Below are 16,905 nucleotides of genomic sequence, written 5' to 3'. Positions count from 1 at the left end.
ACTTGAAAATATTAGCTAACACCACTTTTGGACATATCATTAAGGGGGTTTTGGTTAGGAAAATAGAAGCCAGTCTGTATCTGGGTCATATAGGTTTTAATACAGATGAATGGGTAAAGAAGGTGTGGCACATATATACATGGAATATTACTCAGTCATCAGAAGGAACGAAATTCAGTCAGTTGTCATTTTGTGAATGAACCTAGAGCCTGTCATAGAGAGTGAAGTAAATCAGAAAGAGAAAAACAAATATCATATATTAACATATATATATGGAATCTAGAAAAATGGTACTGATGAACCTATTTTCAGGGCAGGAGTAGAGGCGCAAATGTAGAGAATGGACTTGTGGACATAGAAGTGCAGAGAAGAGTAGGGGACGAATTGAGAGAGTAACGTTGACATATAACATGACCAAGTGTGAAACAGATAGCTAGAGGGAAGCTGCTGTATAGCACAGGGAGCTCAACTCGGTGCTCTGTGATGACCTGGAGTGGTGGAATGGAGGAGGGTGAGGGGAGGCTCAAGAGAGAGGGGATATATGGATACATTTGACTGATTAACGTTGTTCTACAGCAGAAACTAATACAACATTGTAAAGTGATTATATTCCAAAGCATGTGGCATGCTCAGTCACTGAGTCATGTCCAACACTGTGACCCCATGGACTATAGCCTGCCAGGGTCTTTTGTCCATGGGATTTCCCAGGCAAGAATATTACTGGAGTGGGTTGCCATTTCCTTCTCCAGGAGATCTTCCCAGCCAGGGATTAAACTTGTGTTTACTGCATTGGCAGGTGGGTTCTTTACTGCTGAACCACCAGGGAAGCCCTATATTCCAATAAAAAATATGTAAAAAAAATAAAGACAGTATAGGGACACTTTAATTTATTTTAAAAGGAAAACCCAGAAACTTTCCATCTAACTTGAAAGTTAAGAAAAGAAAAAAAAGCTCGTAAGATCTTGTGCTTTTTTCTTTTTTTAACTTTCAAGTTATAAGGAAAGTTTCTGACTTAAGTCCTGTTATCTGACCTAATTTTGCTTTATCAGAGTAAAGCAAAGGCCTTCTGTGACAAGAGTAGTCTAATTCGTCTTTCTATTTATTTTTCTCTTTATTTTCTCATTGCTTTTATAATGTATGAAAGAAAGTGAAAGTGAAGTCTCTCAGTCGTGTCTGACTCTTTGCAACCCCATGGACAGTAGTCTGCACCAGGCTCCTCTGTCCATGGGATTTTCTAGGCAAGAGTACTGGAGTGGGTTGCCATTTCCTTCTCCAGGGAATCTTCCCGACCCAGGGATCGAACCCATGTCTCCTGCAATGTAGACAGACACTTTACTGTCTGAGCCACCAGGGAAGTCCTTTTATAATGTATAACTGATTTAAATGGAATATAATACATGTTTTCTACAGAAGCAAAACCTAAAATGATTTAAATTATGTTTCACTGATGTGTAATTGGGTTTTAATTGAACCCTGCATTGCTTTACCACATAGAGGAATGACCTCTTAAGTTATAGCTCTAATAATTGCAATTTTAAATAACAGAAGTAAAGAAGACCTGTGGCAACTAATTGTTTGCTTACTTACTTTTTAGAATATAAAAACGTGTTATATTCGTTTGCCTGACAAATATGTTGCTTCACAATGCGTTTGTGGTAGAAATCATTTGCTCTCTTTAGTTCCAACTTTATGTTCAGTCTGCACAGTTTTGAGATACCTTAAACTATTTCATCCATGTCTGTGAGATCAACTTGTAATCTTGTCATCTAAAAAATCCATTTAGCCTCTAATCAGACAAATCCATGTGTTCCTAGACTGTTATAAATGTCAACAAATATCTCCGAGATATGACAGCAGTTTCTGGTGTAGCAGAAAATACATTCAGAAGAATGTATTTTACCGGGCTAAGAAATCTATGACTGCTTTAATCATTGTTTATTAGGAAAATAAGGGACTTTAGTTCTAGTAGTTCAGTCCCTCAGTCATGTCCATCTCTTTGTGACCGCATGGACTGCAGCACGCCAGGCTTCCCTGTCCATCACCAACTCCTGGAGCTTACTCAAACTCATGTCCATCGAGTCGGTGATGCCATCCAACCATCTCATCCTCTGTCATCCCCTGGGTTTGATACACCAAATATTCATTCATTCATTTAACACCAGCTATGAGCTCGGTGTGGATGTGACTGGTGATAGACGCAAAGTCCGATGCTATAAAGAGCAATATTGCATAGGAACCTGGAATGTTAGGTCCATGAATCAAGGCAAATTGGAAGTGGTCAAACAGGAGATGGCAAGAGTGAACGTCAACATTCTAGGAATCAGTGAACTAAGATGGACTGGAATGGGTGAATTTAACTCAGATGACCATTATATCTACTACTGTGGGCAAGAATCCCTTAGAAGAAATGGAGTAGCCATCATGGTCAACAAAAGAGTCCAAAATGCAGTACTTGGATGCAATCTCAAAAACGATAGAATGATCTCTGTTCGTTTCCAAGGCAAACCATTCAATATCGTGGTAATCCAAGTCTATGCCCCGACCAGTAACGCCGAAGAAGCTGAAGTTGAACGGTTCTATGAAGACCTACGAGACCTTCTCGAACTAACACCCAAAAAAGATGTCCTTTTCATTATAGGGGACTGGAATGCAAAAGTAGGAAGTCAAGAAACACCTGGCGTAACAGGCAAGTTTGGCCTTGGAGTACAGAATGAAGCAGGGAAAAGGCTAATAGAGTTTTCCCAAGAGAACCCACTGGTAATAGCAAACACCCTATTCCGACAACACAAGAGAAGACTCTACACGTGGACATCACCAAATGGTCAACACCGAAATCAGATTGATTATATTCTTTGCAGCCAAAGATGGAGAAGCTCTATACAGTCAGCAAAAACAAGACCAGGAGCAGACTGTGGCGCAGATCATGAACTGCTTATTGCCAAATTCAGACTTAAATTGAAGAAAGTAGGGAAAACCACTAGTCCATTTAGGTATGACCTAGATCAAATCCCTTATGAGTATACAGTGGAAGTGACAAATAGATTTAAGGGACTAGACCTGATAGACAGAGTGCCTGCTGAACTATGGACAGAGGTTCGTGACATTGTACAGGAGACAGGGATCAAGAAAATCCCCATGGAAAAGAAATGCAAAAAAGCAAAATGGCTGTCTGAGGAGGCCTTACAGATAGCTGGGAAGAGAAAAGAAGCAAAAAGCAAAGGAGAAAAGGAAAGATATTCCCATCTGAATGCAGAGTTCCAAAGAATAGCAAGGAGAGATAAGAAAGCCTTCCTCAGTGATCAGTGCAAAGAAATAGAGGAAAACAACAGATTGGGAAAGACTAGAGATCTCTTCAAGAAAATCAGAGATACCAAAGGAACATTTCATGCAAAGAGAGGCTCGATAAAGGACAGAAATGGTATGGACCTAAGAGAAGCAGAAGATATTAAGAAGAGGTGGCAAGAATACACAGAAGAACTGTACAAAAAAGATCTTCACGACCCAGATAATCACGATGGTGTGATCACTCACCTAGAGCCAGACATCCTGGAATGTGAAGTGAAGTGGGCCTTAGAAAGCATCACTACAAACAAAGCTAGTGGAGGTGATGGAATTCCAGTTGAGCTATTTCAAATCCTCAAAGGTGATGCTGTGAAAGTGCTGCACTCAATATGCCAGCAAATTTGGAAAACTCAGCAGTGGCCACAGGACTGGAAAAAGTCAGATTTCATTCCAATCCCCAAAAAAGGCAATGCCAAAGAATGCTCAAACTACCGCACAATTGCACTCATCTCACATGCTAGTAAAGTAATGCTCAAAATTCTCCAAGCCAGGCTTCAGCAATACGTGAACCGTGAACTTCCAGATGTTCAAGCTGGTTTTAGAAAAGGCAGAGGAACCAGAGATAAAATTGCCAACATCCACTGGATCATCGAAAAAGCAAAAGAGTTCCAGAAAAACATCTATTTCTGCTTTATTGACTATGCCAAAGCGTTTGACTGTGTGGATCACAATAAACTGTGGACAGTTCTGGAAGAGATGGGAATACCAGACCATCTGACCTGTCTCTTGAGAATCCTGTCTGCAGGTCAGGAAGCAACAGTTAGAACTGGACATGGAACAACAGACTGGTTCCAAATAGGAAAAGGAGTACGTCAAGGCTGTATATTGTCACCCTGCTTATTTAACTTGTATGCAGAGTACATCATGAGAAATGCTGGGCTGGAAGAAACACAAGCTGGAATCAAGATTGCCGGGAGAAATATCAATAACCTCAGATATGCGGATGACACCACCCTTTCGGCAGAAAGTGAAGAAGAACTAAAGAGCCTCTTGATGAAAGTGAAAGAGGAGAGTGAAAAGGTTGGCTTAAAGCTCAACAGTCAGAAAACTAAGATCATGGCATCCAGTCCCATCACTTCATGGCAAATAGATGGGGAAACAGTGGATTGACTTTATTTTGGGGGGCTCCAAAATAACTGCAGATGGTGATTGCAGCCATAAAATTAAAAGACGCTTACTCCTTGAAAGGAAAGTTATGACCAACCTAGATAGCATATTAAAAAGCAGAGACATTACTTTGCCAACAAAGGTCCATCTAGTCAAGGCTATGGTTTTTCCAGTAGTCATGTTTGGATGTGAGAGTTGGACTATGAAGAAAGCTCAGTGTTGGAGATGACTCTTGAGAGTCCCTTGGACTGCAAGGAGATCCAACCAGTCCATCCTAAAGGAGATCAGTCCTGGGTGTTCATTGGAAAGACTGATGTTGAAGCTGAAACTCCAATACTTTGGCCACCTGATGCAAAGAGCTGACTCATTTGAAAAGATCCTGATGATGGGAAAGATTGAGGGCAGGAGGAGAAGAGGATGACAGAGGATGAGATGGTTGGATGGCATTACCGACTCAGTGACATGGGTTTGGGTAAACTCTGGGAGTAGGTGATGGACAGGGAGGCCTGGCTTGCTGTGGCTCATGAGGTTGCAAAGAGTCGGACACAACTGTGTGACTGAACTGAACTGATGACAAGCCAGCCATCTGAACATTCCAGAAAAAAACATTCAAGGCAGAGGAAATAGGCCACCAACAAAAAAAGACAGTGGGATGGGAAATTTCCAGTATCTCTTCCATCAGCATTGCTAATACTTGATAACACACTGTATCACCAGAGCCACTGCTTCTCACAGAATCTGAACTTAAAAAATGACAATTGACAGACTAGAATTCTGAGCTAAACCCAACGAGATGAAATGTGACTAATAGGAATCTAAAGTGGTGCATGCAGGTTCATAAACCCAGTTACACAGCTTGAAATGATGTTCAGTTGGCTTGGCAGCTGTTGATAAAAGGACAGTATGGGGATTCTAATTGACCACAAATTGGAGCTTGCTCTTGCCATTTCTGACTGGTAAAAGCAATGTGTAGATATTACCCTTAGGCAGACTTCTCTCCAGTTTAAAGCATCATTAGAGCAGTCCAAAAATGGAACTCTCCATTGCTTCACTCATTAAAAAAAAAAAAAGGAAAGAGCAGGAAAGAACGAATAACTTTCAGGCCTTTTGAAAAAAGAAACTTCTCTTAAAGAACCAGTTTAAAATATTTTTTGGTTTCTGTGAAGCTGTGACTTGTTACTGGTTTCTTTCATTCCAACATTTTCTTCATTTGGGGATATTTATGTATAGTTAAGAAAGAAAAATGACATTGGCATATAAATCTTATGATGAAATCTATTAAAAATTTGATATATAATGGCATCTCTCAAAATGGTAAGCTGAAACTTCTTTGACTGTAATTTTTCAAAAGAACTTAAACTTCCAGTATGTTTTGGACAAATAAAATAAAATTAAAACTCCAAATATGTCTTGGCTTTGCCATGTATTAGCCGTGTAATGTAGACAATTTACTTTTCTCAAAATGAGACCAGTAACTTGTACCCACCTGAAAAGATTGTTATAAGAATTAAATTAGTTGCTGTGTATAGAGCAGGTAAAACAGTGCCTAGTAATAGTAAGTGATGTGTATGTGTTTGCTGTTATTATTAGATGTAAACATATGCTCTACTCTGCCTTCAGGAATTAATGACCAAGTTAATAACTGAGACACCTGACCAGCCAATCCCATTTCTCATTGACCATCTTCAGTCAAAACAAGGAAACCGTGGGCAACTTCAAAGAACCTTATCTGGATCTGCAGCTCTCTGGGCAGAAAGTGAAACATTAGGTAAATGAAAAAATATATTTTACAGTTAATGTTAATACATTTAATGTAAAATTTATGAAAGTCTTTTTATAACAAGTAAATCTAGATAGTTACTTAGGGTTTCATGTATTCATTGATGTTCACCCACATGCTAGACTTGTCAAAAAGTATTCTCGAATTTGAATAGATTGTTATTTATCAGGCTTCCAAATATGAGAATCTTTGTATTCAGTTTGAATAGAAGTAAGATTCAGATTTGCATGGAAAACTTTCATTTCATATGAATTCAAACTAATTATTTTAAGCTTTATTTATTTATTCTCTTTTTATGAAGAATTTGAATTAAGTGCTTATAGCTCCTCTGGGTAAAAAGGTGAACAATACATTTCTAGAGTTAGCTTTTTTGGTAGCCCAAATGGATAATTATTCTCTGTTTCCCTCAGTTCTAATTTTACATTATGTTGTAAGTTCGACCTGAGAAAGATTTATTTACTGTAAACATTGGGGAACCAGCCTTACCTCTCCAGTAAGCATTAGTGAGATAATTAGGTAGACTTGTCTTTGATTTTTATTTATAAAATGTGTGTCTGAAAGCTTATTTCTCCTACACACTGGTCTGTTAGTTTGGTATTTACTTCCGAACCCAAATGCCACCCGCAAACCTGTGGCTTGAGTAGCTAACTCCTCACTTGACTCCCATGATATCTGACTGACTGGATTCCAAATGCTTTCTGGGGATAGCACCATTGCTTCTCTTCTCTTCATGCCCTCTGGGATCCCATGAAAGGATTTTGGTTCTCTTTGGCTGTATTCTCACATTGGTGCTTAAAGTGGGTAGGGGATAGGGTATTCTCTGCAGAATGTAGACAACTCTGGTGTTACTTATCTATACAGAAGTTCTCTGCTGCATACAGGAAACCAGAATATGAGCTTTTGGTATAATAAGAGGGAACTCTTGTTTTTTCTTGGTCACTTTCTTGGGGTTAGATTCTTAGCAAGGGGAGTATTAGGCTTAGGCTCTGGTTTGTAGATGCAAAGAGGAATCCATTCTTATGAAGGTGGACCAGATAAACATCCATGAGCCCATTAAAACTCATTGGAACCCATATTTGTAAGTTATCATGTATGGAGAGACAATAGTGTATTAAATTCTATAGCATTAATCAACACACATTTAATAGCTCCCATTTACCACAAGTGAAAAGTCTGTGGAGGGTTTAAGCAGATCTTCTGTTTCATCACACAAAGCTACAGATCAAGATGTTGACCAGGTTGTATCTTCATCTGGATGCTGGAATAAGAAAGAATCTGCTTCCAAGTTTATTCAGGTTGTTGGCAGAATTAATTTCCTTGCAACTGTATGACTGAAGTCCCTGTTTTCTTGCTGGGTCTCAGCCAGCAGCTGCTCTCAACAAATAGGTACAACCCACAGTTCTTTGCCACACAGCTCTTGCATCATGGCAGCTTATTTCTTTTTGTTTCCTGAGAGAGGATTTGTTGCTGTTGTTGTTCAGTTGCTAAGTCGTATCCAAGTCTTTATGACCCCATGGACTGCAGCATGCCAGGCTTCCCTATCCTTCACTATCTTCCAGAGTTTGCTCAGATTCATGTCTATTGAGTTGGTGATGTTGACTAACCATTTCATTCTCTGCCGTCCGTTCTTCCTTTTGCCTTTAATATTTCCCAGCAACTGGATCTTTTCCAGTGAGTCAGCACTTCCCATCAGGTGGCCAAAGTATTGGAGCTTCAGCTTCAGCATCAGTCCTTCCAATGAATTCAGGGTTGACTTTCTTTTAGGATTGACTGGTTTGATCTCTTTGCTGTCCAAGGGATTCTCAAGAGTCTTCTCCAGCACCACAATTCAAAAGCATCAGTTCTTCAGCACTCAGCCTTCTTACATTTATTTATTTATTTTTGAACTTTTAATTTTGTATTGGAGTATAGCCAATTAGCAATGTTGTGATAATTTCAGGTGAACAGTGAAGGGACTTAGCCATACATATACATGGATCCATTCTCCCCCAAACCCCCATCCCCTCCCTCATTAGGCTGCCACATAACGTTCAGCAGAGTTCTGTACGCTATACAGTAGGTCTTTGTTGGTTATCCATTTTAAATACAGCAGGCTTATTTCTGTAACAAGGAAGGGAATTTCTTTCAGTAAGGTTTACTAAGATGGAATCTTATAATACAATGTATCATGGCATTGACATCCCATCACCTTTGCTATATTCTGTTGGTTTGATGAAAGTCAAAGGTCTTGACTACATTCATGAGGAGGGAATTATTTAGGGCATAACATCAGGGGACAGAGATTGGGGGATGGATCATTTTAGAATTTTGACTAGCACAAGTACTTAATGACTCATTGCTTGGAGAGGGAAGGATATTATTATAACTCATAGTTGTCTGATTTGGGTAATGGTAGAAGTGATTGTTCATAAAGCAAGAGACTCCCTTGGGGTCAAGGAGATGAAACCAGTTAGTCCTAAAGGAAATCAACCCTGAATATACATTGGAAGGACTGATGCTGAAGCTGAAGCTCCAGTACTTTGGCCACCTGATGCAAAAAACTGACTCACTGGAAAAGACCCTGATGCTGGGAAAGATTGCGGGCAGGAGGAGAAGGCAACAGAGGATGAGGTGGTTAGATAGCATCACTGACTCAATGGGTATGAGTTTGAGCAAACTCTGGGAGATGGTGAAGGACAGGGAAGCCTGGTGTGCTGCTGTTCATGGGGTGACAAAGAGTTGGATGCGACTGAGAGACTGAACAGCAATAAAATAAAGCAAGAGGGGAACACAGGACTAAAATTCATCCAGCTTCTTTGGATGAACTTGAATTTCTTGGGGCATCTTAGTAGGTAATTCCAGTAGGCTGTTGGATATGAGTCTAAAACTCTAGATGGGTTAAGGCAGAAGTTTCAGGAATAGCATTCAGGATTGTGCACATGAAAATTATGAGAATGGAAGAATGGAAGAAGTCGTGCTTAAATTTGGAGTAGGAGCTGGACTGGGATAAGGCAAGTGTGAGATGATATCTTTCACCTATGTTTTGCCAGTTTATTAAGAAGTGAAGTTGTTTGCTGAGGACAGGAGTTTTGGGGATTAAATTGGGGAAATTGAAGTGAATGATAGCCCCCGTGCCCAGTGACTATACTGGCGAGGGACCCGCGGTGTCATGGCCGCCAACAGTGACGATGGCGCAGCCTCAGCTCCCGTGGTCTCAGACGATGGTGTCCGCCAAAGCACAAAATCTGGGGAGGAGCTAGTAGTCCAGGTTCCCGTGGTGGATGTGCAAAATGACAACTTCAAGGAGATGTGGCCATCCCTCCTCCTGGCCATAAAGACGGCTAACTTTGTGGCTGTGGACACGGAACTGAGTGGGCTTGGGGACAGGAAGTGTTTGCTGAACCAGGTGAACACTCATACCTGGCCCAAGTGTTCAATCTGACCCTACTGTGCATGGAAGAGTATGTCATAGAACCAAAGTCTGTGCAGTTCCTGGTACAGCATGGCTTCAACTTCAACCGGCAGTACGCTCAGGGAATCCCCTACCACAAGGGCAATGACAAGGGTGATGAGAGTCAGAGACAGTCAGTGAGGACACTGTTCCTGGAGCTGATCCGGGCCCGCCGGCCCCTGGTACTACACAATGGTCTGATAGACTTGGTGTTCCTCTACCAGAACTTTTATGCACACCTGCCCGAGAACTTGGGAACCTTCACTGCTGACCTGTGTGAAATGTTCCCCGCTGGCATTTATGACACCAAATATGCTTCTGAGTTTCATGCCCGCTTTCTGGCCTCCTACCTAGAATACGCCTTCCGGAAATGTGAGCGGGAAAATGGGAAGCAGCGGGCAGCTGGCAGCCCACACCTGACCCTGGAGTTTTGCAGCTATCCTTCTAGCATGAGGGCCCATATTGACTACCGCTGCTGTGCGCCACCCCCCACCTACCGTACTCCTTCCACCAGCATCTGTGACAACTTCTCGGCCTATGGCTGGTGCCCCCTGGGACCACAGTGTCCTCGGTCCCATGATATTGACCTTATCATTGACACTGATGAAGCTGCGGCGGAGGACAAGAGGCGACGGAGACGACGCCTGTAAGGACGACCTCAAGCCTGAAGAAACTGAGCAGGAGGTGGCTGAGGATGAGACTGGGACCCAACCTGCCTCTGAGCAAGGTCACACAAATGACCTGGAGATGAAGCCTAAGGCAACAAGTGCTGAAACTGACATGGCCACCTCAGAAGCCCCAGAGAGGCAAGTCACAACTGACGTGGCCACCTCAGAAGCCCCAGAGAGGCAAGTCACAACTGACATGGCCACTTCAGAAGCCCCAGAGAGTCAAGTCAGTCCTAACCCAGTGCCTGGGGATGGACTGCATCGGGCTGGTTTTGATGCCTTTATGACAGGTTACGTGATGGCCTATGTGGGAGTGAGCCAAGGATCCCAGCCCTGTAGCTCTGAACCATGGCTACCTGAATGTCACAACAAGGTATACCTGAGTGGCAAAGCTGTCCCCCTCACAGTGGTTAAGAGCCAGTTCTCCCGTTCTTCCAAAGCCCACAACCAGAAGATGAAGCTGGCTTGGGGCAGCAGCTGACCCAACTTCTAGGCAGCACTCAGGGCCTAGGAGGAGAAGCTGAGAGTGGATCAGAGGGGTCTGGATCCCTCTAGCATGTGAATGACTTAACCCCAACTACTCAGAGATAGGATGGGGTCCCAGCAAAGATACTGTTGCACTGCTTTGGCATCTCGGCCTTTACCCCAGAGGCTGAAGAACAAGGGTACAAGTAAGAAGGCTGACCAGCACCTGTAACACCGACTTTATTCATTTTTTAAATCTCAAAGTGTCCTGGGAAAGTTTTACCCAAAAAAACAAACAGAAACAAGATATGAAAATATCTGACCAAAAAAAAAAAAAAAAAAGAAGTGAATGATAATGATTGTGAAGTCACCGTGGGGAATAAAAAGAGACTTGGCAAAGGAAAATAAAAAAGACTGAAGCAGTCCAGGGGCTTATCCAAAATTTAAGACATGAAGTAATAATTATAGAAATCATGGGCAGGATTGTGGTTTTTCCCCCAGAGTGCCCACAAGTGCTAGGAGGAAGGGGAGAAAAGAAGTTTGATAGACTGATGAGAACTGTGGATGTACAGCAGTGAGGATGAAGGGTGGACAGACAGTTTTATGAAGGCGTTGAGGATGTCTGTGGGTAAATTGTACAAGCAATCAAAGCATGTGGCTTGGTATGAGAGGGAGGGAACAAGGAAACAGTCTAGACACAAAAAGCAGATCAGAGAACTAAGAATCTTTAAGAGGCCGATGTAAGGGAAGGTATGGTGAAAATATGAAAGATTGAGAAGGCCAGGGAAAATTGTGATGTTTGGGACCAAGACTTTTGAGGGGAAATGGTTCCAGAGGATGAGAAAGTCCTATGGGTGGCCTGAGTTTGTGGGCTCTGAAGTTCAGGGAAGTGAAGTTCTTTAGGGTTTTAGAGGACAGTGAAGTGTGAGGCTCAATACATGTTTAAGAAATTAAGAGGTCACGAGGGTTTCATTCTGGTTGTTGAAAGATCAAGGGTAACTGTGCCATTGTCTTGAGTGGGGCTGCAAGAGTAATCAGGAGCAGAAAGATGCAGTGATGAAGAGTGGTGAGCAGTATAGACACACAGCACTTACCACAGGAGAGGAGAAACTTTCAACTCAACGTGGATGGACCATATTTGTTTTTCTCTTTCTGACTTCATTCTGTATGACAGACTGTTGGTCTACCCACATCTCTACAAATGACCCAGCTTCATTCCTTTTTATGACTGAGTAATATTCCATCATGTATATGTACCACATCTTCTTTATCCATTCAGCTGTCATTGGACATTTAGGTTGTTTCCTTGTCCTAGCTGCTGTATATGTGGAATCCAGAAAAATGGTACAGATGAACCTATTTCTAGGGCAGGAATAGAGATGCAGGTATAGATAATGGACTTGTGGACACAGTAGGGAAGGGGAGGGTTGGATGAATTGGGAGATTAGGATTGACATATATACACTACCATGTATCAAATAGAGAGCTAGTGGAAAGCTGCTGTATAGCACAGGGAGCTCAGCTTGGTGGTCTGTGATGACTTGAGGGGGGGTGGGGGATATAGGTGGGAGGTAGGTCCAAGAGGGAGGGAATACATGTATACACATAGCTGATTCACTTCATTGAACAGCAGAAAGTAACACAGCATTGTAAAGCAATTACACTCCAAAACAAACAAACAAAACAAAAAAACCCCACCATGGATGGACCAGAAAAACCCAGCCTATAGCAGGTGACACGTGAGGAGGGGATGAACACCTTTCATTCCAAGAAACTACAGAGGAGGGAGCACTCTTGTCGAAAGAATGAGGTGGCTCTTCTCTTGAAGGAGAGGATTTGAAGATGGAGAACTGTTGTTTACTATGGAATGTATGCCCCAGAAGGTGAAGAGGAAAGATTTTAGAGGGAAGGACATGGCAGGAGGGAGAAGGAAAGCAGAGACTAATTCTTGGATATGAGTATTAGCAGAAGAGGTTATAATTCAGGTGACAGTAAACAGTGCCAGTTTAAACTTTAACTGTTATTTTGAATTATTTCTTTCGGTGCTTGTTATAATTAGTTAGAAAAAGTCTCAATATTCAAACTATTTAGGTTAATACAATTGAAAATATCTGAAGGTGCCCGCTTTTTGCTTTTAAATTTATCTAGCATCTTGGGGACTTAACATGTTCTCAGAAGTTTGTCTTTTAACGTCTAGGAGAAAGTTGAAAGCAACCTTGTTTTTACTTATTTTTAGATGCTCTATTATTAAACACTTATGGGATTTGTTTTTTTCTTTATTTCTGATATTCAAAAGTTTTACTGGGAACACATCTGGATGTTTGTCTCTTTTCTTATTTTTCATTTTATCCAGTGAATCCTTTCAATTAGCAAACCTGCATCTTTATCCTATAACAGTTGTCTTCTTGTGTACTTAATGCTTCTATTGTATTTGTTTTGATTTCTTCAGAAAAATCAGCTATGTATAAATTATTTTCTTTACTTTGTCAGTAACTTCTAGGGAGGTTTGTCAAGTGTGTTCTCCCTGTCACTGATTCAATTTTCTACAGTATTACTTTTCTCTTTCTGGCTTTGTATACAGATTTAAATGTTGGTACATATTGCATTTTAATTTCCTGTCAGTATTCTTTATCTTCTTTCATTTATCTTAGCAATTATAGTTTTATTTCTTTTTTATTTCTTTTTGTTTCACAGAGTCTATTTTATTTGTATTAAGAAGATAAAATACCCATATTCTAAAATTTAAAGGTTTTTTCATAGTAAATCTTCCCTCAAAATATGAATTTCTTCTATATCTTGAGTGATATATTCTTGCTTTTTTATATTGAAACTTCTTTGTTAAAATATTTATTGTGTTTATTTGAATTTAAATGAAGAATGTTCTAATTAGTTTTGTTTAGTTGCTAATTCACGGCTAGCACTTTTGTGACCCCATGGACTGCAGCCCTCCAGGCTCCTCTGTCCATGGGATTTCTCAGGCAAGAATACTGGAGTGGATTGCCATTTCCTCCTCCAGGGGATCTTCCCAAACCAGGGATCGGACCTATGTCTTGTGCATTGGCAGGCAGGAGGATCTTTACTGCTGAGCCATGGGAAAAGTCCATCTAGTTTTAGGTTTGTCAATAAATAGTGTAGGTATTCTCTTCTTTTTTGTTCCCTTACCATATAGCTTAGAACTATTTAGATAGTTTTAAAAAATTTGGGAGAGACAGGTGAAATCATGGCTGCTACTATTTCCAGTGTCAGTCAAATCCTATAGGTCTTTGAGAAACTGACAAGTGACTTTCTGTCTCATATCTCTTTTCAACACATTAAATAAGAACAATATCATTGCTAAGATATTTAAATTAATGTGGATTTTTTTTTTCTTTCCAAAAGTGGACAATTTAAAAAGCTGCAAAATCCAGTGTATTATTCTTCTATGGCTGCTGTTAGTTTTTCTTTGTATCATGAGATACTATGTTTTGTGTCCGTGATTCTTAATTCCTTTAGCTGTGTTGCATTAGAAGAAACTATGGTCCTAGGCTGGATATAGAAAGACAAATTCTGATAGACTGTGAAACAATGTAAGGAGCTGAATCTGAGGTAGGGGCAAGCATTGTGAATGTCTAGATATTTTTCAATCTATTTCTGATATGTCTATCTTTTGTCTTAATTCTGCATTCTATGGCAGAATGCAGACCAATATTTCTGTTCATAGACCAATATTTCTGTTACTAGTATTTTAGAATATTTATACCTCCTTTGGTATTTAATGGGATGTTTACAGTAGAAAAACTGGACAACAACTCATTAAGTACAAACTTGGGAATTTGAGGAATCTCTATAATATTTCATGATGTCTACTTGGTGTTTATGAGTGGGTAGCCAGAGAAAGATTTATGAATCATGCATAGAGCTAGGATGATTTGAAAATATTGAAATTTAAACAAGAAGGTAGAAGGAAGCTAAGGAATGTCACGTAGATAAAAGATAAAGAAGCAATGAATAAGACAGAGAAGGTGCATTTAGGTAGGTGATATGGGGATAAGGAGACTATAATGCCCTGAGAATAAAAGAAGAAAAAACTCCACAATAGAGTCTGTCTAAAAATATGGAATGAAAAGATGTCAAGAGGGATGAACTCCTGGAAAGATCATTTCATTTGAAAGTTGGTATGATACTGACCACCTTTGAACGGGAACTGTAGCTTTCAGTAAAGGTGATTGAACTACTCTTTCTTGAACAGAACAGTGGAAAAAATGAGTAATACTGTTTTGCTGAAAGTTTTCACTTTTGTTTCAGGGTCAAAGGATTTGTTAACAAAATGAGCCACTCGTTATATACAAATAGATAATAAAAATATGTATTAGAGAATTATCTAGCTTACTTTCAATATACTAACATTAAAAGAAGAGAAATAGACCAGAAGATACATCACCAAATTGGACTTGCTGACATTCAGACTTAAACAATGCGGAGAAGTCCCATGTGATGGCAGTCTGGAGTTCCAGTTGGGAAGAGGTCCCAGGCAGTACATCAGCTCTGTGTGTGAGACTTCAAAGATTACAGTTCAGTGTTCCCCCTTATAAATCCAGGACGGATGCAAACTGATAGAATCATCAATATGTAACCAAATTGCAAGCCTCAGTTTAGTTCAGTACGGTCACTCAGTTGTGCCCAACTCTTTGCGACCCCATGAACTGCAGCATGCCAGGCTTCCGTGTCCAACAGCAACTCCCGGAGCTTACTCAATCTCATGTCCATCGAGTCGGTGATGCCATCCAACCATCTCATCCTCTGTCGTCCCCTTCTCCTCCTGCCCTCAATCTTTCCCAGCATCGGGGTCTTTTCCAATGAGTCATTTCTTCATATCAGATGGCCAAAGTATTGGAGTTTCAGCTTCAGCATCAGTCCTTCCAATGAATATTCAGAACTGATTTCCTTCAGGATTGATTGGTTTGATCTCCTTGCAGTCCAAGGGACCCTCAAGAGTCTTCTCCAACACCACAGTTCAAAAGCATCAATTTGTCGGCACTCAGCTTTCTTTATAGTCCAGCTCTCACATTCATACTTGACTACTGGAAAAACCATAGCTTTGACTAGATGGGCCTTTGTTGGCAAAGTAATGTCTTTGCTTTTTAATGTGCTATCTAGGTTGGTCATAATTTTTCTTCCAAGGAGCAAGCATCTTTTAAATTCATGGCTGCAGTCACCATTTGCAGTGATTTTGGAGCCCAAGAAAGTAAAGTCTCTCACTGTTTCCATTGTTTCCCCTTCTATTTGCCATGGAGTGATGGGACTGGATGCCATGATCTTTGTTTTCTGAATGTTGAATTTTAAGCCAGTTTTTCACTCTCCTCTTTCACCATCATCAAGAGGCTCTTTAGTTCCTCTTCACTTTCTGCCTTAACAGTGGTGTTATCTGCATATCTGAGGTTATTTATATGCAGATATGTTATCTGAATATCTGAGGCATATCTGATATTTTTCCCCACAATCTTGATTCCAGCTTGTACTTCATCCAGCCCGGTATTTCTCATGATGTACTCTGTATATACAAAGTTAAATAAGCAGGGTGACAATATACAGCCTTGATGTACTCCTTTCCCAATTTGGATCTAGTCCGTTGTCCCATGTCCAGTTCTAACTGTTGCTCCTTGACCTGCATACGAATTTCTCAGGAAGCAAGTAAGATGGTCTGGTATTCCCATCTCTTGAAGAGTTTTCCACAGTTTGTTGTGATCCACATAGTCAAAGACTTTGACATAGTCAATAAAAGAGAATTAGATGTTTTTCTGGAACTCTCTTACTTTTTCTATAATCCAGTGGATGTTGGCAATTTGATGTCTGGTTCCTCTGCCTTTTCTAAATTCAGCTTGAATATCTGAAAGTTCACAGTTCATGTACTGTTGAAGCCTGGCTTGGAGAATTTTGAGCATTGCTTTGTTAGTGTTTGAGATGAGTGCAATTGTGCAGTAGTTTGAGCATTCTTTGGCATTGCCTTTCTTTGGGATTGGAATGAAATCTGACCTTTTCCAGTTCTGTGTCCACTTCTGAGTTTTCCAAATTTGCTGGCATATTGAGTGCAGCAATCATCATTTCACAGCATCATCTTTTAGGATTTGAAATAG

At 40.6% G+C, this 16,905-nt stretch overlaps 2 protein-coding genes across 10 annotated transcripts in view; both read left to right on the top strand.

Annotated features, from left to right (window-relative positions):
* Positions 1-16,905, top strand: part of C6H8orf34 (chromosome 6 C8orf34 homolog) — a 348,003-nt gene that overhangs the window by 64,941 nt on the left and 266,157 nt on the right. For all 9 annotated transcript variants that reach the window (XM_081501834.1, XM_081501835.1, XM_081501831.1 and 6 more), the window contains one exon: positions 6,070-6,217. In XM_081501834.1, coding sequence (XP_081357960.1) covers positions 6,070-6,217 — 148 coding nt within the window. The remainder of the gene's footprint in view (positions 1-6,069; positions 6,218-16,905) is intronic.
* Positions 9,367-11,088, top strand: LOC145510479 (target of EGR1 protein 1-like). The gene is given in 4 exon segments (XM_081501838.1): positions 9,367-9,609; positions 9,612-10,302; positions 10,304-10,425; positions 10,498-11,088. Coding segments are annotated over 4 exon segments (1,356 nt in total). The 5' UTR covers positions 9,367-9,377; the 3' UTR covers positions 10,809-11,088.

This window comes from Giraffa tippelskirchi, chromosome 6, assembly GCF_054371585.1.
Source record: "Giraffa tippelskirchi isolate mGirTip1 chromosome 6, T2T-mGirTip1v1.2.pri, whole genome shotgun sequence".
Lineage (NCBI taxonomy): Eukaryota > Metazoa > Chordata > Mammalia > Artiodactyla > Giraffidae > Giraffa > Giraffa tippelskirchi.
The sequence above is the reverse complement of the archived record's forward strand: the minus strand, read 5'-3'. Positions and strand labels throughout refer to the sequence as shown.